Raw genomic sequence first — 26,276 nt, 5'->3', positions numbered from 1 at the left:
TCATTATATTTATCATCATCATCTAAAGATCAGATATGCAAAAAATCATTCAATTTATAGATCGTTTAGTTATCCACACGTGTTAAACTTAATCAACGATTTTGATAACAAGTATCATTCTCATTATGAACCGTTCATTTATTTTATGCATATGAATGATTAAAAGAAATCTAAATTAAATAATTGTTTGCATATACATTCTTTAGATGACAGTAAAGAGAACGAACGATTCAGCTTATGATGTTCGAATGGTAAAAGTCCGTTAATCAATAAGCGGTTGGACAAGTAAGTCCCCTTACGACCATGAGAACACAAGCATTGTCCTTAGAAGAATACATGGCATAGTGAAAGAAAAAAAAAAGGGTAAAATGAAAACAAAGAAAAAGAATAATACTGACTAGAACAGAGAACCGTACAACGAGTTCCAAGAAGACGAAAAGTAAGACAGGACAGGCAATGGAAGACATTTACATTTTGAAGGTAGACCTCTTCTCACATTGTGGGTAAATTTATTTTTGGGGTAATTCTCAATACTATCCAGATCTTTCTCGACTAGAATTCCACTTCTTTCTGCAGCCGTACGTTTTACACGAGTATAATTATCAGCAGAGCAAGTGATGCAAAGTTCTTCGGGGAAACAAACCATGCTGATACAAAAACGCATAATTGGGTTTGATTAAAAGTTTAATAAATTTAAGTAGTTTTTTTATTTTTTGAATGGATGTAACAAAAATTTACATATTGAATTAGATTTGCAAGTATAGTTTAAATAGTAAAATTTAATTTAAAAAAAAAGTATCAATAGTTTAATTAAAAATAAATTAAATGTAGAAATAAGTTATATGAATTGAAATAAAATTTTCGGTCAATATTTATATATATATATATAATCGATCCTATTTAGTAAGAAAATGTTTTGTTGTTTTATATACGTAGCCAAATAACATTAGGCAACGCACATCCTCATGAAAGATTAAAGCATGCAATGCAGTTCTTTTGCTATCATGCAACCAAACGGGAGACCAAAATCCATCAACTTACTCCATCGTTTCTCACTCCCTGTCTTTCTCCTCGCTTTCTCTCTCTACACATCTTCCTTCTGAACCTGTGAATCGATGCTTCCCGCACGTCTCTCTCTCTCCTACAACAGCTCAGCTGGAGAGAGAGGGAGAGAGTCAGACCCTCCTTCCTGTCAAAACCCCAAAAACCTTCGGTCCCTCGCGTTTCTCGGGGCCATGTCCGCACGCAAATCTCTATCTCTCTCCGCCCACCTCCAAATCACAACTCACTTCCTCCCCCTACCCTCATTTTTCCCCTCTCTTTTTTCATTTTTTCATTTTTTTTGGGACTTTCCATCCATGTCCTCCTCTCCGTTCTCCCCTCCCTACTTTCTGGTTTCTCAATCAACATACCAAAATCAATTTAATTATTTTTATTATCGTAGGGAATTAATTGATAATTAGAAGAAAAAGAATCAGAAAAATCTGCCAGCCAGCCAGCCAGAACTCCTCTGCATCCCACCAGCACTTCATTTCTTCATTTTCTGGTGCAGGGATTTCTGGTCTGGATTTTTGGGTCTCCCATTTCTGGAGCTCCAATCTTTTGTGTACATTATTTCATTCTTCCTTCTATACAACAACATCCAAGTTTTGTTTATCAAGTTTTGACATTTGGGATTGGATAATTTTCTCACCTTCCAATTTTGTGCTGCATTTTTTTTTATAGGGAAAGAGAGAGTTTTTCCTTCCCCATTTCCTGGATTTTGATATTTTGTGGAATTTGGGTATGTGGGTAGGGATCAAATGCTTATAGATATGTGAATTCAGGTTACTTTTTTGGGATGAAAGAGGGATACCCAGATTGAGAATTTGTGGAGAAATGATGGATTGAGGAGGGAAACTCTTGGTTTCCCAGAAAATGCAGGTAACCTATTTGATTAAAGCTCTCACTCAAACAATTTGCGGAAAGGGGTGATTATTTTGGAAGAAATAGAAAACAGGGGATTTGGGGAGTAGATAAAATTATGGGCTGTCTTTGCTCGAAAGCAACATCGGAAGAGGGAAAGGTGGAGCAATCTGAGACAGTAGAACGCCCGTTGAAGGATTATTCGGTTCAGTTGATTGCTCCTACTCCCTCATTGAGAGATGACTTTGTCACAGAAGTAGGTGGTGGTGGTGATGGGGCTGAGGTATCAGTGCGCAGGTCATCAAGAACAGCCTCAAAAGCAAACGTGGGGAACAATGGTAGTAAGAATGAAGACCATCAAAGAGGGGGAACACTGGGTTTAGGAGCAAGTGGAAGGCAAACGGTGATGTCCAGGATAGTGAGCATGCCGCATGGGGCACAAGGAGAACAAACTGCCGCTGGATGGCCATCATGGCTAACTTCTGTTGCTGGAGATGCCATCAAAGGGTGGGTGCCTCGACGGGCAGACTCCTTTGAAAAGTTAGACAAAGTTAGTTCTAGTTGTTGCTTCCCTACTGCCTCTTATTAGTGCTTTAAATGCTTGCATCAATTCTCTCTTTGTCTTGTCGTTTCCCTATAGAGTTTTGGTATTTCTAGTTAATGAATTTTGAAATGTGCTTTTGCCTAAATCTGAAACAGTAATTCTGTCATTGACCCAAAAAAGAAACGGTAATTCTGTCATGATATTTACAGAAAGCTGCATCTATCATGTTCGGGAGATAGTACTAAGTTGAATTCTTATGCTCTGATTCGTGCATTATTAATTACTTTTAAATGGATATCAGTTTCGCGCGAAGTTAAGATAGAATAGTATCATGTGCATGTTTTGGATTTGTGGATTTTACATTTGATATGAAAAACGGTAGACTCAAATTGACGCTATATGTACTTGGTAGCTATGTAATTTATTGTGTTAGATGGGGTTTGTAGGTGCGCTCCAGACAAGAGTGTTTGTCTTAGGGTGAAGTATTTTAAACATCAATTGATGCTTTCTTTGCAGATTGGACAAGGAACTTATAGCAGTGTATACAAGGCTCGCGAACTGGAAACTGGTAAAATCGTTGCATTGAAGAAAGTACGATTCGTAAATATGGACCCAGAAAGTGTTCGTTTTATGGCAAGAGAAATCTATATATTACGTAGACTTGATCACCCAAATGTTATGAAGCTCGAGGGTCTAGTCACTTCAAGAATGTCATGCAGCTTATACCTTGTCTTCGAGTATATGGAGCATGACCTTGCTGGTCTAGCGGCAACACGTGGCATCAAGTTTACTGAACCGCAGGTACTCTCTCTTCGAGTATATGGATCCCTTTCTCTTGTACCATTCTCCAGTTTCTGTTTATTTCTTTTTTGAGAAATAACTTGTTGGCTGCAAAAACGAATAAGTATTTCAAGAATTACTAATGTTTGAATTTTGTACTTCTAATATCTGGTTTGTACGTTCTATTTTCTTCCATTGAAATCATAGTTTTATATCTTAATTTCTATAAATTTTGAGCTAAAGTGTACTTGTTGCACTGCAACCAAATATTCTGTGATCATAACTTGTGTGTTTGAATTGCAGATAAAATGTTATATGCAACAACTGCTTCGCGGACTTGAATACTGTCATAGTCGAGGTGTACTGCACCGAGATATCAAGGGTTCAAATCTTTTACTTGACAATAATGGAGCTCTCAAGATCGGCGACTTTGGTCTGGCGACCTTTTATGAGCCTGACCAAAACCAGGCATTAACTAGTCGTGTTGTGACTCTGTGGTATAGGGCACCTGAACTTTTACTTGGTTCTACTGAGTATGGAGTTTCTATAGATCTATGGAGCAGTGGCTGTATCCTTGCGGAAATGTATGCTGGAAAGCCTATCATGCCCGGCAGAACGGAGGTAAAATTGACAATCTGTAAGATAACTTATTTTTTCATTCCTAGTTTCATGAGTTTCTTCATTTTTGCTGTAACTAAGTCACCGCTGGGTCCGATAAGTGCATAATACCGGACATGAATAATTAGTCCTTCCAGAATAAGTTACAAATGAGTCTAATCTTCTAGTTTTATATATTTATTCATACAAATTTTCCATAAGTTTAGTAATAGTTCTAAAATTAAGTCTTCAGTGTTTGGAACAAATGTTGCTGTTATTCAGGTGGAACAAATGCATAAAATTTTTAAGCTTTGTGGTTCGCCATCTGAGGAATTCTGGAAGAAAACAAAGTTACCCCTTGCAACTAGTTTCAAACCTCAACAACCTTACAAGCGTCGTATTGCTGATACTTTCAAAGACGTCCCTCCTTCAGCTTTGGAGCTTATTGAAAAACTCCTTGCAATAGAACCAGAGACTCGGGGATCGGCTGCTTCCGCGCTTAGTAGTGAGGTAAATTTGAGCTTCTCCTTTTAATACTATAGCCATGTGCCTTCATGATGGTTTTTAATACTATCGACATTCCATGATTTCATTTGCTAATATGGTTCGTGTAAATATTGCTCATGTATCTTTTATCTGGCTCTGTTTATTGCAGTTCTTCAGTACACATCCTCTACCTTGTGATCCCTCAGATCTGCCAAAATATCGTCCGAGCAAGGAGTTTGATGCAAAGCTTCGGGATGAGGAAAAACGGTACTTCTCTAAGAGGCTTTCATTTCTTTGACTCACTTTCTTGTACATATTGAAGAGATATGTACACCAAAGAGAATATTAACAACTCGATTCCTTTTCCGTCAGTTTCAATTACGATATTGCACTTGTCCTGATATAAATCCTTCCCTAAAACAGTAAATTGGTATATAGTACGCTCAGAGGTAGGCGTATATTAAACATGTACTTGAAGCAGGCTGTGATGGGTACTTAGAAATATATAAGTGGATGACATGGTTGCCTATAGCAGAAAATAATATCAGATAAGCTGTAACTAAAGATAAATAAGTCCACAGAATGATCTGAAGCCTAGATTAAAAAATTCATCTTCTTTTCTTAAATTTCAGGCGAAAAGCCGATGCAATTAAGGGGCGTGGTCCTGAATCTGTTAGAAGGGGTTCAAGAGATACCAAGGCACCATCGCCAGAATTTAATGCCCAGGGAGAGGTATAAAAATGTATTTAACACATCTACCATTTATTTAATTGTCGATGCTATATATTTGGAGCTTCACTCTTTTGGCTAACATAAACTTAGCAGGGACAGAGAAACCGGAAAACCACAGGTCACAAGTACATGTCACAGCGAGATACTGTCTCCGGCTTTGCAATGGAACCACATGGAGGAGCTAGGTCAAATGGGTATTCTCATTGTAGTACAATGGTACACCCTAGCGCAGTAGGATCGTCATTGAATAAGACAGCAGGTTCTACAAATAGGCCAGAGCTAAGGTCACAGAGATCTCATATGCCTCAAGCTGCAGCAGACTTATTAAGTTCTTCGAGTAAGAAAAAAGAAACTGTGGCTGGCAAAGAATCCAGAACAGTAAGTAACTGTTTTTCGTCACTCACTTCACCTTCTTAAGCTTTTATTCTTTCAAAGTTTTTGGCTAATCATAGATTGTAGAGTTAGCTAATGATCTCTTGATCTTTGCCCCGCTTGTTAAAATAAGTTTAGACACGTTTTTGAGCAAAGGAGCATAATTTACGAAAGAATGCACATGCCTTCAGTGATATTGATCACACGCGCTTTTCTTCGTTCCTCTTCTTTTCAGATTCTTTTCTGTTTGTAATATTATGTTCTCGTACGACAGTAGTCCTGAATTGTGAATAATGAACTAACTTATTTGTATTGTTTCAGGGCTACGTACCTAAGAACAGAATCCATTGCTCTGGACCATTGGTGCCTCCGGGGGGAAATCTTGAGGACATGCTCAAAGAGCACGAAAGACAAATCCAGCAGGCTGTACGTAAAGCACGAGCACGTTGACAAAGGCCAGGACCAATGAAAACCTTTGATGATGACCATTAAAGACATATCTCGGTGATCCTGAACGGTTGATATTCTGCTGCCTCTTCTATAACCATGCTGATCTGCTCAGTGCTCAATAGAAACAGCTGCTTGCACCCGCCAAGTTTGCTAATTAACTACAAAAACCAGCGAGAAATGTCAGCATGGAGGCTTAGCGAAGATGAAGGTGGTTATATGTTCAGAAAGGCGATGCAATGGGGTGGACGATATTCTGGTGTACCGCGTAAATGAGAACCGAGGAGCTTTTGGTTTTTTGTTGGTTGCTGGACAATTTATAGGTTTGGGGCTTTCGCCTTGTACAGTACAGAGGAAGGATGTTGTTTGTGTACATTGTAAGATAACAATTTTCTTCTCTGAACGATCATTTTTCTTGTAAGAAGAGAAAACGCTCGATATCATGTTACGTGCAATAACGTCTTAATCAATCTGTGGTTGTCTCGCGATCGATACCGAGTTTTTTCAATCGCTACTGAACTGTAGACTCAGTAGTAAAGTTTCTAAATAATTTGCAGACGAAGAGCCTCTGCAGTGCATATAGAGGATATTTTGCATACAAAAACTATAAATAGCACAACTTTATTGGGTAAAAAAATAAATACAAAGGGAAGGACGAAAGGAAAAGGAAGAAATGAAACAAGACAAGATGTACTAGTTTGGAAAGCCAGCAAACTTTCTGTACAATTGGCTTAAACATATACTCCGACTGCACGACTCGACTTAGAATCTAGAACTAGGTTTTGTTTAGTGAGCACGAATAGGCTCATAAGCTAGGCTACATATCCTGCCTTGGCTTTCGACTCAATTCAGAATACCGGCCACCCATTTCCTGCAAAATTTCTTCCCACAAACTTTCTTCTGAGGACTCCGATGAAGCCTCAAAAATCAAATTTGAGCTGCAGGCAGCTACATACCAATAATCCGATTCAATCTCCTCTGCCAACTGATCCAGCTGCCACCCAGCATAGCCGACAAAGAATCTGAAATCCTGAGGCTTAAGAACACCCTTCTTTACTAGCGCTGCAGCTTCATCCAGGCTGTTACGAGCACCAAAACAAAGCCCAGGGATCACCTCTTCAAACCCAGGAAGGTTTGACTTGCCCCCGCTTTTTAACAAAAACATGCTTGCCTCAAGAGGCCCACCAAAATGCAACGAACAATCAGAAAATGTGGTTGCAAGATCAAGATTTGTGGGCTTCATGTGTCTAATCTTTTTATGGAGTGGCCTGTTGATAACAACTCCAAATGGTCCCTCTTCTGGATGTCTGCTTCCTGATCTGAGGAGGAGAACAACAGTTCTTTCAAAGGCGCGAACCCCGTCAAGCTTTTCTGTGGCAACGAGGACACAGCCTGTCTCTGGAACGGAAATAGGATGAGCCCACTTCAGGCCTAGAGGTTTTGACTGGTGGGGTTCCCCACCTTGGTTCTGAGCATCAGGCTCAGCCTTTTCTTCCTGTTGAAAGATTCCAGAGTAAACTTGACAATTAATGGAGGATCATCATTAGAAATGTTTACATAAGACAATTAATGAAGGATCATCATTAGAAATGTTTACGATAAGGACACTAGAATTACTAACATTGTGTGTGGACCAAAAACCTTACAAGGGCACTCATTTGCTCCAGCCATTAGATTTGTTCAATATTGGACTTGAGACGCATATAATCAAAATAAGGAGGAAGAAAACTCGCTCACTATATATAGACTGAAGCCCTCATAACCAAAAGGCCACAGACCAATACCAGATATGAAGAAGTCTATGGTAGGGTATCAAAACTTCTACAGAGCTGTCTGTCACCATCAACTTAGAGGACTAATGAAAATGAAATACATGAAAGGGAGACAAGACATATTTTGATAAGAATCAAAATTTTTATTAACAAAGAACAAACGAAAAACATGGAAAACTAGTCCAGCAGTACACAACTGTCGAGGAAGCTGGAGATTTGCTTTGTGTGTACTCTTGTCGAGTGATATTTGTGATATGATTGGCCTGTGTGGGTGAGTTTTGGTTTTCATAAAATCAGGGGCATGTGTGAGGGTCGCATGGTGCCTTTGGGTGTTGTTGTTTAATTTTCAACCTAGGAAACCAACTGTGTCAGCTCAGTTGGGTCTCATAACCAACCAAACCAACCGATCACCTACAAACTGAAAAGGTCAACACTTGAACTAACCCATAACAAGATGATTCAAAATTCAGTAAGTCTTATTATCACCTTGAAAAATAAAAACGATTAACTAAATAAGGGAAGAGTAGTGAAAATATATTGATGAGTATTATATAGAACATGATAATTATGCATTTTAGTTTCAAAGGACATTAACCCTTCAGGAAAGTAAAACTTTTACCTGCTCCATAGTATATAGCCTTGCTCTGACCTCTCTCCAGTCCGACTTTATCTGACAATTTTTCTGGGATGAAGTGTCATTGAAGTTTTCAGAAGAATCGTTTTCTTGTTCACTATCACCTTCTGGAATAGATCGGTCATCATTTCCTGTAAACCCAATGGAAAAAATTATTTGTGATGCAAGTAGTTATAAGTTGTAACAAATAAAAGAGAGAAATTTACAAGTAAACCACTGGTACCATGCTCAATGAAAGTAAGTAACATGTGAGAGCTAAAAACCTACATTCATGTAGGCATACAGACATAAAGACATGATGCGCATAAGTCGTGTACACACACAGATAGATAGATAACTAAGAACTAACACCTATCATATTTATATTGCTTTTAGCTTTTTACCGAAAGGTGAATTAAATGGAGGACAGAAGCAAAACTTTTATACCCAAAGTCATTTAAAAAGACAACCCCAATAAAGAATCATTTGAAAAGATAGTCTCGATCACAGCTCTAGCTTCGACAGATTTCTTTTTTCTGAAAAAATCACCATAGCATATGGACCAATGTATCGATTCCTACAATTTCTTCTTCTTATTTCAATTATATATAGCTCCCCTAGCATTGATTACATGAATGCTTTATTCAGTTATCATGAAGGGGTTAAGAATTGACATGTAAGAGTGGAAATCGGTTGCAGAGCTAAAAGACTTCTTCTTTCTATCGTGTAGTGCATACTGACAGAGTTCAAAAGGGGTATGGGAGAGGAAAACAACTGGATTAAAAAAGAAACTATTCATTTAATCATATGTGTAGTGCACTCAAAAGTAAAATAGCATGAGGTTTGAGTGTAAGCTCAGGGATGAATACTAAACTTGAGTGTAAGTTCAGGGATGAATTCCAAAATTTGAGTGTAAATTTAGGGACGAATTCTGTTTGCAGCATACCTCACCAGCCCCCATACTACTGAGCACAAGTCAACTTTATACCTTCAGGGTCTACTAAAGTATTTGTGCTGAGGCACCCCTGCCAAACAGGATCAAACTATACTCTCAGACACATAGGAGCTGGGTGCACAGATGATTATCCTAGTTTAACCGACTTAACGGCTCAGACCACAAATTTATCTTGTCCGTCCAATCCATATAAAGATTTGCAAGGAACCAACCTAGTCTGATGCCAAAGTGATACCCATATGACCTAGGGACAACCTAGTCTGATGCCAAAGTGATACCCATATGACCTAGGGACAACCCAGTCCCTCCATCCTACATTGGAGGGGGATATTCTGCTTTCTATGACTGTAGATTCCACATCTACACTCTAGCTCCCCGGTAACCAATCATAACAGAAAATCAAACTTGACAACTTTAAAATTTCAAATGTCAAACAGTATTCATATATCACGGCGATCGCACCCCACATACACAAATCAAAGCAAAACAAAATCAAACACGTCAAAATCAAAGAAGTCAAAATTCACAGCGACCAATCAAATGTAAATTGCAATTCAATTTAATTCCAGCTGAGAGAGCAAACCTGACGAAGACGAAGAGTTGGATGAATTGCCATGATTGTTCTTCTTCCCCATGGCTCTGACAACCGAAGAACGAAACCCATTAGACGAAATCCTGCGCTTCAAATTCAAGACCCCAATCTCGAAATCCTTCCCGTCTTCAACGCCAACCCAGGAAGGCCGCACATGTACAAAATTCCACGAAATGGGTTTCTCAGAAAACGAGTTTCTGAGTAGAAAAGGGCTTCTGCCGATGTTCTTCGCCTGCACGGACCACAGATCCATGGCAGCCTCGCCGGAAGATGAGTTTTCCAGGAAGAAGAAAATAGGAGTCGGGAGAGTGAATTTACTGTTCTTCTCAACGATGGAAACGATGAGAGAGAGAAAGAGAGAGAGTGTGTGGAGGGTGAGAAAATCGATAACGGAAATAAGAATTGGAAAACAAACAAAACGGGGAGAGACCAATCAGAAACGAGAGGAGAGAGAGTTGAGAGCGACGGTGTGAAGCAGAGAATATGCTTTTAGATTAACCCAATTGTGCGCGTGTGAGACGGTGACGGACTTGGGCTGCACAGCCTCTGTGATTTTAGTGTGGTACTTTTTAGGCGAATCTGTGAAAAAGTGTCTGCGCGGTGGAGTAGGATTATCTCTTTTCATATTATCTTCCCATTCTTTTCTCCCTTTCCATTTTTTTCTCTCTTCTCATACGTTGCTTTTTGTATTAGTGTTTTTATAAAAAAAAAATCAATATAAGATATTGACGTGACTTAACCGTAACCGTTCAAATAAGAAATGAGAGAAGAAGAGAGAGTTTAAGGGGAAAAAGAATCCTCCTCACTGCGTGGTTGCGGACAAACTCACGGGCAGTTGCAATTGCTGCACCATGTCATCTCTTAATGGAGAAAAACTTCATAGCACATTATTGAGTATTCCTTTCAATCACTTAAAGGAAAGAAGTTTGAGAGAAATGTGAGAGAGAGATAGAGAGAAAAAAAAAGTGTGTTTTTTTTTGTTTTTTGTTTTTTAATATAGAGATGTTATGTTGTGAAACCCCGTCCTTAAATTATTGTATTTTGTATTATCAGATTTATGAAATTACCAAATTGTCGTTGACTGTCTCGTTGTAACGCGTATTACTAATTTTCTTAGTTTATTCTTATATACTCATCGTAACGAACGTGTAGGCGCGAACGGATTTAAATTTGGAATTATAACGAAGATTTTATGTTTCAAAACGACGAACTTTTTTTCGGATATTTCATGTTTCGTCTTTTGTGGCCTTAATGTGTGAGCCACTGGGGCCCACATTAGATTTTTATCCCCCAATCTCCTTCATTTTCCCTTGTGATGCTCTCTTCCCTCTCCCCTCTATTATTTTCTGAAATTTCACTCTCTCTAACTCTCTCTCACTCTTGGGCCGCTCTTTTCTCTCTCTAAACAACCAACCCTCCTAGAGGGTTTTCACTCCAACAAATCACACAACAACAACCTAGACATCACCAACCGTCATGCAAGGTACCATTCTCTTCATCTCATTGAGAATTATGATTTTCGTTTTTGAATCACTTGATTTGGTTAAGTATTGAAGAAGTTATGAACGTTTAAAGTTTGCGCATAATTCGGCGAGTTCCCCAGTTTCACTCGGACCAGCCAACTTTCAGGCCATTTTCTAGCCAACTCTGGCCACCACTCGGTCCCCACTTGGTATAAATCTCTTTTCCACATTTCTAACTACACTTTGGCTTTTGAATTACTCAATTTGGATTTTTATCGAGTTCGGAATGGGCTCTTGAAGTTGGGGGAAAAATCTGGGATATTTCCAGTTTCGAAGGTCGACGTGTGGGCATTGCCATGGCCAGCTCATGGAGCACGCGCCTCCACCAGAGATGTTGTGCTCCGCCGTCGTCCATAACGGTGTTGACGACTTTTCCAGCCAACTTTCCAGCGACTCAACTCGGCGCGTGGCGACGAGTGTGGCGGCGTGTGCGGCGGTGCGTGGAGAACCCAAGGTCCCACTTTAGTTTTTTCGACGTCCTGAATCCGTTTATGATGTCTGTTTTCCCAAATTCAATCGTTTTAGTATAGTTGTATCAATTGGTCCCTTTATATGCTTAGATGCGTTTGTTAGTGGCATTTCTAGTTCACATGGCTCTTCGGCGACGGAGTATATGTGAGTGGACTCCTTCCAAAATGCATGATTTTAATTACTAGAAATGCATACATAAAAAACATGATTTTATAACTACGTTTTATGAAACGTTTATGAGTAAATCAGATTTATGCTCTATGAAATATCATGCTTTATCGAATTTATGTTTACAGAGATATTTATGAACAATGGATTTATGATATGATGTTTGAGCTATTAAGCTTTGATGAGATATATTTTGGAAAGATTATGTTCATGATTTTATGTGCTTACTTAGTGGTTATTCATACTATGTGCCTACGGACGAATGACACTTATATATGGCTTTGGTCGGGCGATGTAATGCCTTCGAGCGGAAGATATTTATATATGGCTTCGGTCGGGCGATGTAGTGCCTTCGGGCAGAAGATATTTATATATGGCTTCGGTTGGGTGATGTAGTGCCTACGGGCGAATGATACTTATATATGCATTCGGGCGGATGATGTAGGGCCTTTGGGCGATTGTGATACCACTACTAAGCACACTTTTTATGACATATGTTTTTTGAAAGGTTTTATGGCATGCTAGGGTTTTCGGAAAACCTATTATTTATCATGCTATATGAGTTTTCTAAACTGGGGGTTAGTACGTTGAAGAATAACTGTTTTAGTATTACTTATATAAAAACTTGGTCCACTCATGTTTTGTTTTATGCCCCCCTTAGGACCTAGGAACAAGGCATACGACCCAAGCTACAAGACATTCCCATATCAGTGAATTTGTTTCATCCTCTATATGTAGGACATCTCTTGTAATCGCACTTTCTAGTTTACCTTCCACTTGTATTCTGAATTAGTAATATGCTTTGAACATGTCATGTTATCACTTTTATTTTGTTAGCAATTGAATATTATTATATTTTCTATTAAGGTTTGTACTTGAATATTACATTGCGTAGTTATGCGCGAAATTTATATGCATGTTTCGCATGTTCTTGGCATATGCATTTATTAAATGGCTTGTGTCACCCTCGGGTGTCGGCCAGCACGTGGCTATACCGTTGTCCTTCGAACACCGGGATCGGGGCGTGTCATATGCTGACATGAGAGCGAGGTTTAAAAAAAATAGCAAAATTTGTTATGAAAAATTAATTATTGCCCATAATTGTATTTTGTGATCGAATATCAAGTTGTCTTTTAATCATCTTGTAGTTTACAAAGAGTGTTTTGTTAATACTAGGTATTTTAGAGAGGTATAGTTACGGTTACCTATATTTATCTATATATCTAACTAGTTAACCTCTCCACACAGTGCGCAAACGTAGTGGTGAAATTGTTGTTAGAAAATATTAGTATACATTTCTTTAATTGTTTGGGTTTTGCTTGTTAGTTTAGGATTTGGGCTAACCCATTGAAATTAGAGTTTTGTTTCCTTATCTATTAGGGATTAGGATTAGTTCTTTAATTATGTAATTCACAATGTAGTCTTTTGGTTGTAACCATCTTGGCATATTTGTAGTATTCTCTTTGTTTTAGTTAACCGATTAATATTCAAAGTTTTGTAATGTGTTTGTTCATTCGTCTGTTATGCGTACTCTGATTTAAAACTAATGTGACCCTAAAGTGAGAACATAACTTTATAACAGTCGAGCTTGTGTTCCTAAGTGTTACTTCACTTTAATTTGTAGATTTACTTGAAGAAAACGAGGGTAGCAGATTTCCCGAAGAAAAAGAGAGCAAACAAGAGGAAGCCAGAAACAAGAGCAAAGAAGACAGTAAAATGAGGATTGCAGATATCTCGAAGAAAAGGAGTGATACCCATTTGATGGTAGCCACACTCATAGCAACTGTAACATTCACAGCAGGCTTCACCATGCCAGGTGGTTTCAACAATGAGGGTGCTGCAATTCTGATTAGAACCAAAGCCTTTCAAGCATTCGTTATAACAAATACCTTAGCCTGGGTTTTCTCCAGTTCATCTGTTGCGTGCCACCTCTTTATGGGGCCCCGAGGGAAAGACAGTTTGGTCGACTATGAAATAAAAAGCTTGTATCCATAGAACATCTGGCATAACATAGATAATGAATAATAGGAGTTAATATCATTCCAATTGCCATTACAAAAGTAATTAATATTTTAGTCGGGGTGGGGTCTGTACTTCAAAGGATTAGAGCATGTAGCTTCAAACCACAGCATCGGGGGTTCGAATCCCTCCTCGCCCACAACTGGCCAAAAAGGAAAGGACCTTTCCCTTTGGGGTACGAAAATCTTGATCGGGATAGCGGATCCAAAGCTATGGAATTTGGGCGTTAATTAAGTATAGTATGCCCGGCCCTAATCAGCATTTTTTTTGTTTTACGCCCCCTTTGTTAGAGTTTATGTTAACTTACACCACGCTCGGCATGGTGTTCATGGCAATTGCATTCGTCACTGGTACATATCCAGTTTTACAACATTCATTAGCCTTTGTCAATGCCATTTGTGTCACTGGCTGCCTTTTTTTATTTCCGCTAGTAGTCAGATGTTTCATAGTGAATAGTCTGGATATATAGGTGGATTACCAAGACACTACAAGATATGTCTCTGTAGTACAAAAATTTCAAATAATATGAAGAAAAAAAAAAAATTCATATGCATTAACATTGAAAATTTGGAGAAATTTTAATCAATTTCTTTGTTAAACCCCAGAAACGATCTGGAGTCTGCGAGAAAATTTTCAGAATTTGATAATAAAATTTATAATATAGGTCGAAGATAACCTCAAAAAGTTATCGATTTACTCCTAACAAACCTAGCTAGAATAATCAAAATAAACAGAAACCTGAAATCTCTCAAATCTTGAAATGAAAGTTTGACCTAGAAACTGACATCGCAAAACTTGCAAAATAAAAATGAATAAGTCAGTGTATTTTTTCTTTTTGCTTTGTTGCGCTGCTAGATGGGACATAATGTTGGGCGATCAAAAAACAAAATGTGCAAAAAATGACAGCTGCAGATATGAGAATGCGCTTCATTGGATGTGTGGGCACGTAAGGAAATATAGGATATTTAAGAACAATTATATCTAAGTTAAAGTGTGAGTGACCGTAATTGAATATAAGATGAAAGAAACTCGGTTAAGATAGTTTGGATACATGAATCAAAGACCTACAGATGCACCAGTTAGAAGATGCAACTATGAGACGGAGGTTTAATGCAAAAGGGTAGAAGAAGATCTATAATGATTTTGAAAGAGACTGATCTCGTGGTTGAGTTATAAGTCCTCAAATAATAACTAGGCTTCCGTATGTGTAATTTTCTCTTGTATAACTTTCTCTTGTGATTTTCGTGATCTAACGAAATTCAAATTAAGAAGATCCACAGAAACTGTTGTGTCTAGGGTTTTCTATATTTTTTTTCTTTCTTTTAATTTGGTTATTACAGCTAGGGTTTTCCTTCTAAAATGCTGAAGAACTATGTGTAAGTGTAATTATTTAACAATTTTGCAAAACAAATCCTTTACAAAGCAAAAATCATGGACAAATTGTTAGAAAATAGGAAAGATGTTTGATTTCGATAATTATATATTTCCTAAAGGGAGTAATTAATACTTAGTTTTAATCACATTACATTAGATAAGGCTGATCTGGTTGTTCCTTTATTTTCTCCAGGGTACTGCTCAGCTCACCACAACACTGTAGTTTAGACTCTACGACTAATTCAAGACCCAACAAATTAGGATCTCTAAGATACAGACAGCACACTCCACTCTATCCAAATTCTAGTATTTAAGCTCCCCCAGAGTACTTTTGACAGTAACTCTCTTTGGCAAGCTAGCTAATCAATCAACCAGACTACCACAATGACCAACCCACATCACTCAAGAAGTGCTCAAACTGTAAGTGCATATGTTTATGATACTCATCAAAACATACACATTTTCTTTTATTTTTGGTAAATCTTTTGTACTTTGCTAATCACAATACACTGATTTAATGTTGCTATGAAATTCAAATCCAGGGAAGCAGCCCGGAGTTTATTAATCCGCTAGGAAGCAGCCCGGTATGTGAATGCCGATTCATCGATCTGTCTATGATGGGTGATATATACTCATCATTCCACTAGACCAATAGCTAGTTAGTTCGTTAAAGTCCCACATTGGTGGGTTCAAAGAAACCCAATGGGTTTAAATAGGATTACCCTACTCTAACTAATAACGAGACCTTTTGTGGTAAAACCCCACACCTGACGGATTAGACAGGTGGTTAAATTGGGGATTCTATCGGTATCGTTAGAGTAGGGCAAGCCTGGCGATCCAAAAATCTAACATAGTTTACTTTTGGGTTTCTAATTTGTATCTTGATCGCTGTTCGTGAATGAACCTAATATATATTTCTATGTATGCAATTAAAATCCAGGAAAACACTACGAATGCAACTGGAGCAGGGGCTGAAACTAGAAGTGCCCAAGAGCAATTTGACATAAATAACTGGCTGCCCATCACAGCTAAAAGGAATGCAAAATGGTGGTACTCAGCTTTCCACAATGTCACGGCTGTTGTTGGTGCAGGAATACTGGGCTTACCATATGCATTATCAGGACTTGGCTGGTAATATCTCTCTCTCTCTCTCTCTATCTCTCTCTCTCTCTCTCTCTCTCTCTCTCTCTCTCTCTCTCTCTATATATATATATATATATAGTTAGAGTAAGAAATTTAGTTCTTGCTAATATACACCACATATATAAAACTGAATCAAATTTCTAGATACAAACGCTTGATGGAGTGTGACTAAACATAAATATCTTATGGTACGTTGATATTTATTTATTCAGGGGCCCTGGAATTGCAGCCATAATCTTGTCCTGGGTGATCACTTTCTACTCATTCTGGCAACTGATAAGACTGCATGAAATCGTGCCCGGACAGCGTTTTGATCGATACCCAGAACTAGGGCAGCATTGTTTTGGGCCAAAACTAGGGTACTGGATTATTATGCCGCAGCAGGTGACTGTGCAAGTGGCTTCATCCATTGTGTATACAGTCACTGGTGGCAAGTCATTGAAAAAATTCTTCGAACTTGTTATTCCAAGCATAGGTGATATTAAACAAACATATTTCATCCTCTTCTTCACAATTTTGCAATTAGGGATCTCCCAATCTCCCAATTTCAATTCTTTGAAGGGAATTTCTCTTCTCGCGGCATTCATGTCTTTCGGGTATATATTCCTTCCTTGTTAATTATTCATTTCCAGTTATTTCTGATGATGTGATTCTAATCTAAACCACATATTATTAGAACCCTGTTTGTCAACCAAAAACTTATGAAATTATATCTTTGTTGCATGCAGTTATGCTATGATAGCGTTTGTGACATCGACAATAATGGGTGTGGATCACCACGAGCATGTTGATCATTCATTTCGATCTCATTCGACACCAGGCAGAGTATTTGATATGTTGAGTGGATTTGGAACAATAGCGTTTGCTTTTGCAGGACACAGCGTGGCTTTAGAGATTCAAGCCACAATCCCTTCAACTCCAGAGAAACCCTCACGAATTGCCATGTGGAGAGGTGTCGTCGTCGCTTACAGCATCGTAATATTTTGCTATCTTGCAGTTGCAATCTCTGGCTTTTGGGCTTTTGGCAATACTGTAGACGATGATGTTCTCCTCTCACTCGAAAAACCTGCTTGGGTCATCGCAGTTGCCAACCTTATGGTGTTTTTCCATGTTATAGGAAGCTATCAGGTAATTAAACAAACACACTATATAATTAGTAAAAGCATGCATACATTATACACCATTAAGACAGTCATGACATAATCAATTAACTAAATTAATTGCTAATGCTTCAATATATTTCAGGTATTTTCAATGCCTGTGTTTGATGTGATCGAGTCGTTTTTAGTAAATAATTTAACATTCAAACCAGGACGACAATTGCGCCTCATTGCTCGCAGTGCGTACGTACGTAAGTACTATTTTTCTACCCTTCCCCCCAATGAAACAAAATTATCATTTCTCTCTATATATATGATCTCTCTCTCTCTCTCTCTCTCTCTCTCTCTCTCTCTGCTCACATATGTGACATCTTTTGTGTTCTGATGATGTTTGATTTTCTTGGAAATTTTTATATAGTCACAGCAGGATTCATTGCAATGTGCATTCCATTTTTTGGAGGATTGTTAGGGTTATTTGGAGGCTTAGTGTTCTCCTCGACATCATATTACGTGAGTTCATAATACAATCTCAACTGACGAAAAATAACACCACAATTATTTAACATTGTATTTATCTTGATAATTAGTATGTGTGTACGATTTAAAGTTGGTGAACTGAATTTGATGCAGATGCCTTGCATTATGTGGATTGTCACACAAAAACCAAAAAAATTTAGCAAGCATTGGTGGGCATCGTGGGTATGTTCAGAAAACATTAGCTAGCTTTTCAGTGACATATGTTCATTCTTTATTTTATCAAATTGTTATTATATTTTTGTTAAGTTTTATATAATCAATACACAAAAGCTAAACTCTACATTTTTATTTTGTGCTTCGATTTCAGTTTTCGATCGTTGTAGGCGTCCTGCTGGCCATTTTTTCACCCATAGGAGGAGCACGTGAGATTATTGTACAAGCCAAAAGTTACAAAATGTTTTCTTAGTGCTCGTACGTTTTATTTCTTCTTAATTAGAATAGATCGAATAGATAGTCTGCAAGATGTGGTTTACGAGAAATTTTTTAGCGTATCGAGAGGTGGGAACATGTTTGAGTCCACTAAGTCTAATGATATAATTGGTTTAAAACTGGAAAAAAAAAATTTCAGCCAATTATATTATGACACTTGGTGTACCAAATTGTGTTCTTGACACCTTAAAAATTTCTCGTGATTCACATATGGAAAAGTCCGCATTCTTTTTTTCGTTTTGTGTTTTTGCATTCTTGTTTTTGAATTTTTTGGAAAGCAAGAATGAAATGTTGGAACTCAGTTTAATTGTCAGTTAGAATTCATTAATTTATTTCCTCATATCTTGAAGCTTGATGAGCTACTGCTCTGGATTCCATTTTTTTTTTCTTCTGAGTTTTGAGTCCATACATGTCTACTAAATCAATACTCTTCAGTGAAGTTTTGGATGGGGAAGTGCCCACGGCTTCTCCCTTAAATTATACTCTCTCCTGCGTCTTTATCTTATTATATTTTTGGCTTATGTTATCAAATTTTTTATTTTAAAGCGAGGTTTATATGCACACAACCAATCAAATTACAATCACAGATTTTTTTCCTGGTACTGAAATACGGCTCAATACATTGCGTGTCATAATATAAGTGGAGAGGTGGTTTTTTATTTTAAGTATTTCTACCTCTACTTGTATTATAACAAGTGATATATCAAATCGTGTTTCGAGTACACTGAAAAATCTCTCCACACACATAACCACTCTTGAACCACTTGATAAAATATTTAGATATTTATCCTAGCAAAATCATTTACACTAATACACTTCACATGGAATAAACCAAACCCCTAACAAATATCCTAGCAAGACATTACTCCACATATATTAACTCGATACAATAAGACGTGACTTTTGTGATTAAATACAATTTACACTCTTCAGATTTAGGGTGATTTTCAAAATGGGATGGAGACCTTCCAAAAACCCTTATGTAGGATTGGACAAGCAGTTTGACGTTCAAATTGATGCAAGATGAAAAAGTAAAACAAAAGTTTTTTCTTTAACGTAAGCTTCTAATGGTTAGGTTTTTTTTAGGGTCGTATTGCACCCCAATTCATTTCAAGTGCACCTACTTAAAACGAGTTTACCGTCACTTAGTTTGCAAATCCAAATCATTTCATGTAAATTGCTTTCCTATTTCAAGAGGTCTTACTCCATCCTATGAATTGATTAAATATTCTTCCAAGTGCACAAGATGTGATAAACTTGAACAAGGATAACGGGCATTTGGGGCAATTGACTAAAATGGTAAAAAACTAAATCTTGATTGTCAAACTAATTAGATGTTCTTAACCCATCATATCACCCTTACACTCATCATTTTTCTGAAATATTGTTTTTGAAATTGGTTAGTTCAACACTTGGACCTAAGATTCATTAGAACAATCAATTTTATTTCATTTTCAGTGGTATTTACGCAAATTTTTTTAATAAAAATTAGAAAATTATCTATAAAAATGAAGTGAAATAAAACAAAGAAAAACTAATGAAAATGGCTTCAAAACTTTGAGTTTTAATCAAAATGACAAAACAATGTTATAAATGAATAGTAACATGAATGACTTTTTAGAGTAAAAATGTTATTTTCGTTAAAAGTGAACATTAGCAAGAGTGTTTCGTTAAAACTCCCATAAAACAATCGCCCAATATTCTGATTGACCGAACCCCACATTTTGGTCGTACAACTTTCTCCTCTCAGTCGACCTTCATTTGCTTAGAAAACGTGAGCACATAGAGAGATCAATCCTCACTTCCAAATTGCTTCTGGATGTCCTGAAAAGATACAGTTGCTGACCCCCTCCTCTTTGCCCTCTGCTGAGATGGATGGTCCCTCCATCCTGTCATATATATCACCTGCAAATCCAACAACACACAGACGCATTCGTCCGATAAGAGCAGAGTTTCTGGATCAGCTTGTTACACACGTGCACAAATACAGATATGATAGTGATCAAATGAAGTGTGGGACTAAGATCTCCAAATAACTTCAGTGGTACAGTTTAAGAGACGAGTCCATGGCACAGACAACATACGAGAGGAAAACAAAACTGCGTTAGAATAGGTTGCGTACACATCCTAGACCATAGCAGCTTGAACACTCTCAGTTAACAAGACTAAAACAAATCAAAAGACAAGCAAGGGTGGATGGACAGAGGCTGGTTGATCGAACAACTTAAGTTTATCTCTGTGTTCAGTATCCTAAATGTTTTCGAATGGTACATTTAGAAAAATTAGCATTGTCCAATCCACGTCCCTTTGGACAATTTTAGATCTCAGATAAGCATACAAGTAACATGAAAAATTAGATGACGGATTCCAGCGGAACCACCAATTTCAGTCATTTATAAAAGGAAACTTTTACTTTCAATTTGTTAAGTATTGCAAAACCATTCAATACAGCGTATAATATGTGAATTACATTTTTCGTTTTGTAGTTTCATGTAGCATGTGAAAGTGTTCTCTTGCCACATTTTATATTATTAGACTACAAATTCAAACAACACAACAACAAAGAATCCAGTTGTTCAATTGTTTTGGTTAATAGTCTCGTAAGCAACATATGGTAGGAGATAACAACATTTTCTAATATATATACACACGCACAGACAGAAACTCTCTGATCAACATTAATGTCCAGATTTGGTCCCGGTGTGTATTTGCTCACCCGGCTCCCTTGGCCGGACAACCGGCTTGTTATATTTCATAATGCTAGTAGCACTTCTTTGACAGGCACCATTTTCATCAGTTTATTTAGATTCTTATCCCGTCCTCGACGGGGTTGCTTCTTTTAAGGTGTAGAAAAACCCTACATGCTTAAATTTTAGGTCTTAATGCACGAGTGTTAAGACCTAAAATCTAAGCAAGAAACCTATGCCATTTGACTAAGAAGAAAAAAAAAATTATACTGCCAGTCAACCAGAAAAGGGAGACGGGCATCTGGTGTCAGCAACTCGGCATACGCATGAAAAACCAGACCATCCAGAATGTCCACACCGGCCTTTATCCTTTTGTTCTTCCCAGTTACGACGGTTATTTCATTATCTATTTTTCAAGCCATCACTTGTAAGGGAGTTTATCATGTGCTCACCTGGAAGGTTGCTGGGATGGTGCCATCCTCTGCTGCAAACATTGAATCATAAATTGCTGCGGTGGCCACGGCCGTTTCTCTCTTTAAAATCTGGTTTGAATTATAAGCATATCACACCTATCAATCCAAAAGTAAATATATCTTACAATGATAATGTAAAGAAACAAAGTTGTTTATCCCAAAAGTAAATATATCTTACAGTGTTCCTTTGTAGCAGAGCATTGGTTTCACCCATTGCACGCAAATGTTCTATGAGATCCAGAGCTACACCGAATGGAGAGAAAAATAAATAATGACTAAGACTTAGGATACAGGGATAACAAGAGGAAATTCATTAATATAAAATATTGCAAAATAAAGATACTTCGGTTCAAAAAAGAATAAAGTTTGTAGAACTGAGGACTTTAAATTCAATGCTACCCAAATCAGTCAGATTTTTGGCATACAAGGCCCCACGCCCTTTCCTGCCCAACCTAAAAAAAAAACTAAGAACTTAAAAACAAACAGAAAAATGAGCTGAAAAACTAGGGCCTGCCATAGCCATATACAAATAGTACCATGAAACAGGCCCCCGAAGTTGAAGGATCACTGAACTGTTTGAGATGTAGACCCTCTTTGAAATATATAAATTTCATATACAAAGTGGGTTATAATATGTCATATAGGCCCTTTTTACATGAGTGTGTATATTAGAGCCATATTGTCAATCTCTACATAGGGCACCATAAATCTAAGAATCAAACAGCATAAGTATACTAACACCAGTTACCACTTCTTCTAGATGGCATCAAGTGGACTTTCTGTCTTCCATGTGCAATGCACCATTTCATTGTAAAGGACATTGTGCCCATAATTATTTTTTCACCCATGCGATAACATGCAATTAAGCTTAAATAAACACCGTATAAACCTAAAATTGAACGAACAAACATATTAACTGAGACATGGAACATTGAAGGAGCGAACATATTAACTGAGACATGGAACGTCCAAGAAGCATTAGCCATAAAGTCTCACCACTTGGATATCTTACTACAAATTCGTCCACATCAACACCTGGAAGGGTAAAGCCTGCCCTGGTCAAAAGATTGCCTGCATCCCGCACCTAAGCAAGGAAAATGTGTGGAAGGGTTTACAAGCCGATTTTTAACCACACAATAATATAATTTTACAGAAAACCTAAAATAACAGAGCATGGAAACAAAAACAACATGGGCTTTTGTACCCTCAATGTCCACCCCCCCCCCCCCCCTCCCCCCCAAAAAATATGTTCGGCATGAGCGTGACAAGAGTCTAAAAAGCAGATCAATTATATTTGGTAACGAGAGGCACGTGTAGCCATTGTGCCAAAAGGTGATATTCGTGGACAAATGAAAGCAATTATGCAACAAATTACATACTTGCGCCAAAGGTGATATTCGTGGACTGATGCCTCCTTCACGCTCCATTTGTGCCACGGTGCACGCTATTCTCAGCTCTCTAGTAACAAAAAAGGATAAGTCAATCATCAACAAATTAAAAAATTAAACTACTTTTCAAGTTTCAATGTAACTGACAAGTCAACAAAGAATAAACAACTTTAAGGTTTCTCCGCCCAGAATTGCTGCTAAAAATAGGCCATCTGGCTTCAATGCCAATCTGCACTGTCAAATATAAACATTTGTCTTAGATATTTTCATGCAGTTACATTCTGAACTCTGATGACGATGATGACGATGACGACAATGATAACATTCTGGATTATATAACACAGATAAATGAATAGAGAAAAAAAATTGAGGGTACAAACATGAAAATCACCAATAAATTTGTGTGAATTAACTGCATAAGAGCAACAGCAATCATGTTTCATCATCAACCAACAAAACTACAAGCAGAATACCTCCCTTTAAAAGTAACTGATATAACTTTTCAATAAGGTGTTAACAATTACGAAAGAGTTTTTGTACATGTTTTTATAAGTTAAGTATTTGATATACTGAAAAATACTATTTCATTCAAATCGTGCAGATTTTTATTCTCATGTCTCGGTCGATGTACGAGTATGTCTCATAAATTCGTATTTTCTCAGCAAATGCAAGCTTATGTAGTTCTACTTTGAAAGTTGCAAAGTTCTGAATTTGATTTTTCAATATGATTTAGGAATTTGACTAAGAGCTATTAAATCTTTTGTAAAGTAAAAGAAAAAAGTATAATTTTTTAACAGCTTAAATTTAAAATCATCTATATACTTTTGAAGGTACATATATGAAATGAAGAGCCATAACATAAATAACCATTTTTCAGAGCACAGTGTGTGTGTGTGTGTGTGTGTAAAACATGCAAGTTTTAACAAGTGTTTTGTTATATTCTCCTCCATGAATTCTTTGCATCACCCTCACATGGGTTATAACAGATCCAAATACCAAAACTATCATTGAACTTGAATGTTCAGGCACACAACAATGAAAGGGTAAAAAAACCTGTATCATGGCTCCTGGAAGATCATTTGTCCAGTGAAGTCCCAAGCAGCTTAATACCAGATCCACAGAACTTGACACATAAAATTAGAGGATATTTTATCAAAATTAAAAATCCCTCAAGATAGACCATAACCAAAACCAAGAAATTAAATGTAGAGAGATACTTTTCCTTAACGGGCAAAAACTCTTCGTCACCAACCATAAAGGATGTTTCAATGTTTTCAGTTTGTAACTCACGCTCAGCATTTCTACACAGTTCTACCATGTCAGATGATGCAGACATCATAATGAGCTTTTCAATGGCACCTAGCATTGGCGAAAATAAAGATAAAAACAAAAACAAAAAAAGCTAAGTAAGACTGTACCTAAGGAATCATATTATGCCACCATATATACATCCCTGATTTTGCCTTAGTCAGCTTATCTTGGAAACTACTAGTGTGATTGGGTTGTTTTGTTCCCACTTGTCCACTTGTGTCACACACGCACACACACAGAGACCATTTCTGTTAAGGCTCTACTTATGGATGCTACTGTGGTACATGGTAGGAAATTGATGATTGGTGAGTGGTACCAATTCAATAACAATCATACCGTTATTTCTTATTAAACATCACTGGGGAAGCTAAGTTAGACAATCACCAGCACAAAACACAGATTCGAGACTACATAAAACCTTATTGTGGAAAATGTAGAACATGGAACAACCGGGACCTCTCTGGCAACACAAAATCTTTTCACTCACTTCCTGAATAGCATCATTTGTAATAAGATAATTTTCATCAATAAGGCTTGAAATAGCCATTTTATCTCATTAACTATGAAACTTACACATCGGACAATATGTTAAAGCTAATAGAAAGCCTAAAGGAGAAAGGTATTACAAAACTAATTTCTTACCACGACCGCGTAACAAGCGCCTGACAGCTTCCAATTGACCTCCTAAACATAATGCCGCTGGAAATGTTTTCTTGCAGTCCTTCAATATGATACACATGGAAATTTATACACAAAAGGGAAGAAAATACTAGCAGTGTAAATGCAATGATATAATAGGGTTTTAACATTTTGCATAAGCCCAAACATTGCAATGGAAGTTATCATTTCTCTTATAAAAAATACATATTCTTAAGTACAAAGTGAAATGTTTTTCTTTGAATATTGAGCACCATAGACAGAAACATAAAAAAGCCTTTCAGAAAGATGTACACAGGGACTTTCGAAAGCACAGAGGCACTCACGGAAATGGCATTCTACAAATCACCAGAGTCCTATGAAAACCACAGAGAACAGCATGATGAGGTATCGGCTCATCGGCTATAGAACAGCTCAAGCCTCAAGATATGCAATGTCATACAGATGCCGAACTAAATAAATCGTCACGAGCAGTGTTCTTACCATCAGAAATAGATTTAAACAGTGATGAAGCCAACAAATTATAGTAGCAAAATTCTCTGTTCTGATCATAATTCATTCCTTAAGTAGAACAAATAGATTTAAACATAAAAAGTTAAAGTAAATTAAAAAGGAAACTGGGTTTTTACCTCCAAACGATCTAATAGATTCTCAGCCACAGTATCAACAAAAGAATCCTTGGAACGCATCAACCAAGCAGCTCGATCAAGCTGCACACAAACAACAATAACAAATAACAATTATTATTATTATTTTCATTTCTGAGAAAGAAAAAAAAATGAACTTTCATTAATCCAATAATTTATCAGAATGCCCATCTCTCAACCCAATTGGAAATTGCTAAAGTTAGATGCTTTTACTGAAATTTGTGGGAAAAAAAGAGAGGAAATTAGAACCTGTTTGCGTCTGAAGTGGCGATCGAAGACCTTGATCCTGGAGCTTTGAACCCCATCAATGTTGGCGTCGGTACAGAGAGCATTTGAGAAGAAGAGTGACAGCGGAGCTTCTCTTCTTGTCCTCCATAGCGAGCTCCTCCGGTACAAGCCTCTCATTTTTTGCTCTCCACTCCACCTTTTTGTTTTTCTCACATGCAACGTCCGTTTTTACCCCCTCAATTATCACCGAAGTGCATCGAAAATTTAGGATGTATTCATTTGGGATTTGAAGGGTTTTTAATTTTTTAATAAATTGAGAGGTATTT

General features: G+C 37.4%; 4 protein-coding genes across 9 annotated transcripts; 2 read left to right on the top strand and 2 right to left on the bottom strand.

Annotated features, from left to right (window-relative positions):
* The first annotated feature begins 1,004 nt into the window (after positions 1–1,004).
* LOC137717239 (putative serine/threonine-protein kinase At1g09600) lies at positions 1,005–6,333 on the top strand. 3 transcript variants are annotated; one of them, XM_068456537.2, is made up of 8 exons: positions 1,005–2,455; positions 2,966–3,250; positions 3,533–3,850; positions 4,109–4,336; positions 4,482–4,579; positions 4,945–5,044; positions 5,138–5,422; positions 5,738–6,333. In XM_068456537.2, the coding sequence occupies exons 1-8, from the start codon at positions 2,024–2,026 to the stop codon at positions 5,864–5,866; spliced, it is 1,875 nt and encodes a 624-aa protein (XP_068312638.2). In that variant the 5' UTR covers positions 1,005–2,023; the 3' UTR covers positions 5,867–6,333. The 3 variants fall into 3 exon arrangements, with proteins under 3 accessions (XP_068312638.2, XP_088554752.1, XP_088554753.1); XM_088698626.1 differs by having other exon boundaries at positions 1,438–2,455; positions 5,135–5,422; XM_088698627.1 differs by having other exon boundaries at positions 1,886–2,455; positions 5,144–5,422; positions 5,738–6,015.
* A 135-nt stretch (positions 6,334–6,468) lies between these two features.
* LOC137717240 (uncharacterized) lies at positions 6,469–10,407 on the bottom strand. Its single transcript, XM_068456539.2, has 3 exons — positions 9,787–10,407; positions 8,255–8,400; positions 6,469–7,358 (listed from the first exon to the last, which is right to left on the bottom strand). The coding sequence occupies exons 1-3, from the start codon at positions 10,046–10,048 to the stop codon at positions 6,681–6,683; spliced, it is 1,086 nt and encodes a 361-aa protein (XP_068312640.1). The 5' UTR covers positions 10,049–10,407; the 3' UTR covers positions 6,469–6,680.
* Positions 10,408–15,704: 5,297 nt separating this feature from the next.
* LOC137717241 (lysine histidine transporter-like 5) lies at positions 15,705–18,639 on the top strand. The gene is made up of 9 exons (XM_068456540.2): positions 15,705–15,770; positions 15,893–15,934; positions 16,291–16,481; positions 16,706–17,089; positions 17,222–17,621; positions 17,739–17,844; positions 18,012–18,103; positions 18,224–18,292; positions 18,438–18,639. Exons 1-9 carry the CDS (start codon positions 15,735–15,737, stop codon positions 18,534–18,536), a joined length of 1,419 nt encoding a protein of 472 aa, XP_068312641.2. The 5' UTR covers positions 15,705–15,734; the 3' UTR covers positions 18,537–18,639.
* Positions 18,640–20,121: 1,482 nt separating this feature from the next.
* Positions 20,122–26,263, bottom strand: LOC137717242 (putative methyltransferase At1g22800, mitochondrial). Of its 4 annotated transcripts, none has more exons than XR_015965732.1 (11): positions 25,972–26,258; positions 25,705–25,785; positions 25,061–25,139; positions 24,325–24,466; positions 24,161–24,230; positions 23,277–23,341; positions 23,099–23,177; positions 22,716–22,803; positions 21,898–21,962; positions 21,699–21,815; positions 20,122–20,464 (listed from the first exon to the last, which is right to left on the bottom strand). XR_015965732.1 is itself a non-coding variant. In XM_068456542.2 (11 exons), the coding sequence occupies exons 1-11, from the start codon at positions 26,125–26,127 to the stop codon at positions 20,351–20,353; spliced, it is 1,029 nt and encodes a 342-aa protein (XP_068312643.2). In that variant the 5' UTR covers positions 26,128–26,254; the 3' UTR covers positions 20,122–20,350. The 4 variants fall into 4 exon arrangements, 2 of the variants coding, with proteins under 2 accessions (XP_068312643.2, XP_068312644.2); XM_068456542.2 differs by having other exon boundaries at positions 21,699–21,788; positions 25,972–26,254; XR_011065765.2 differs by having other exon boundaries at positions 20,412–20,464; positions 21,699–21,788; positions 22,673–22,803; positions 25,972–26,262.
* Between the last annotated feature and the right edge of the window lie 13 nt (positions 26,264–26,276).

The sequence above is a fragment of the Pyrus communis genome, chromosome 8 (assembly GCF_041283825.1).
Source record: "Pyrus communis isolate YQ-2024b chromosome 8, ASM4128382v1, whole genome shotgun sequence".
In the NCBI taxonomy this organism is placed as follows: domain Eukaryota; kingdom Viridiplantae; phylum Streptophyta; class Magnoliopsida; order Rosales; family Rosaceae; genus Pyrus; species Pyrus communis.
This window is presented reverse-complemented; position numbering and strand designations above follow the sequence as displayed.

Coding starts and splice junctions, on each gene's coding strand:
- LOC137717239 (XM_088698626.1), top strand. CDS start 2,024: ATGGGCTGTCTTTGCTCGAAAGCAACATCGGAAGAGGGAAAGGTGGAG. Junction 2,456..2,965: donor CCTTTGAAAAGTTAGACAAA/GTTAGTTCTAGT, acceptor CTTTCTTTGCAG/ATTGGACAAGGAACTTATAG. Junction 3,851..4,108: donor TCATGCCCGGCAGAACGGAG/GTAAAATTGACA, acceptor GCTGTTATTCAG/GTGGAACAAATGCATAAAAT.
- LOC137717240 (XM_068456539.2), bottom strand. CDS start 10,048: ATGGATCTGTGGTCCGTGCAGGCGAAGAACATCGGCAGAAGCCCTTTT. Junction 8,401..9,786: donor CAACTCTTCGTCTTCGTCAG/GTTTGCTCTCTC, acceptor TTGGGTTTACAG/GAAATGATGACCGATCTATT. Junction 7,359..8,254: donor GGCTATATACTATGGAGCAG/GTAAAAGTTTTA, acceptor ATCTTTCAACAG/GAAGAAAAGGCTGAGCCTGA.
- LOC137717241 (XM_068456540.2), top strand. CDS start 15,735: ATGACCAACCCACATCACTCAAGAAGTGCTCAAACT. Junction 15,771..15,892: donor ACTCAAGAAGTGCTCAAACT/GTAAGTGCATAT, acceptor ATTCAAATCCAG/GGAAGCAGCCCGGAGTTTAT. Junction 17,090..17,221: donor GCGGCATTCATGTCTTTCGG/GTATATATTCCT, acceptor TGTTGCATGCAG/TTATGCTATGATAGCGTTTG.
- LOC137717242 (XM_068456542.2), bottom strand. CDS start 26,127: ATGAGAGGCTTGTACCGGAGGAGCTCGCTATGGAGGACAAGAAGAGAA. Junction 25,140..25,704: donor ATCTATTAGATCGTTTGGAG/GTAAAAACCCAG, acceptor ATCATATTGAAG/GACTGCAAGAAAACATTTCC. Junction 24,231..24,324: donor TTTTTGCCCGTTAAGGAAAA/GTATCTCTCTAC, acceptor TTATGTGTCAAG/TTCTGTGGATCTGGTATTAA.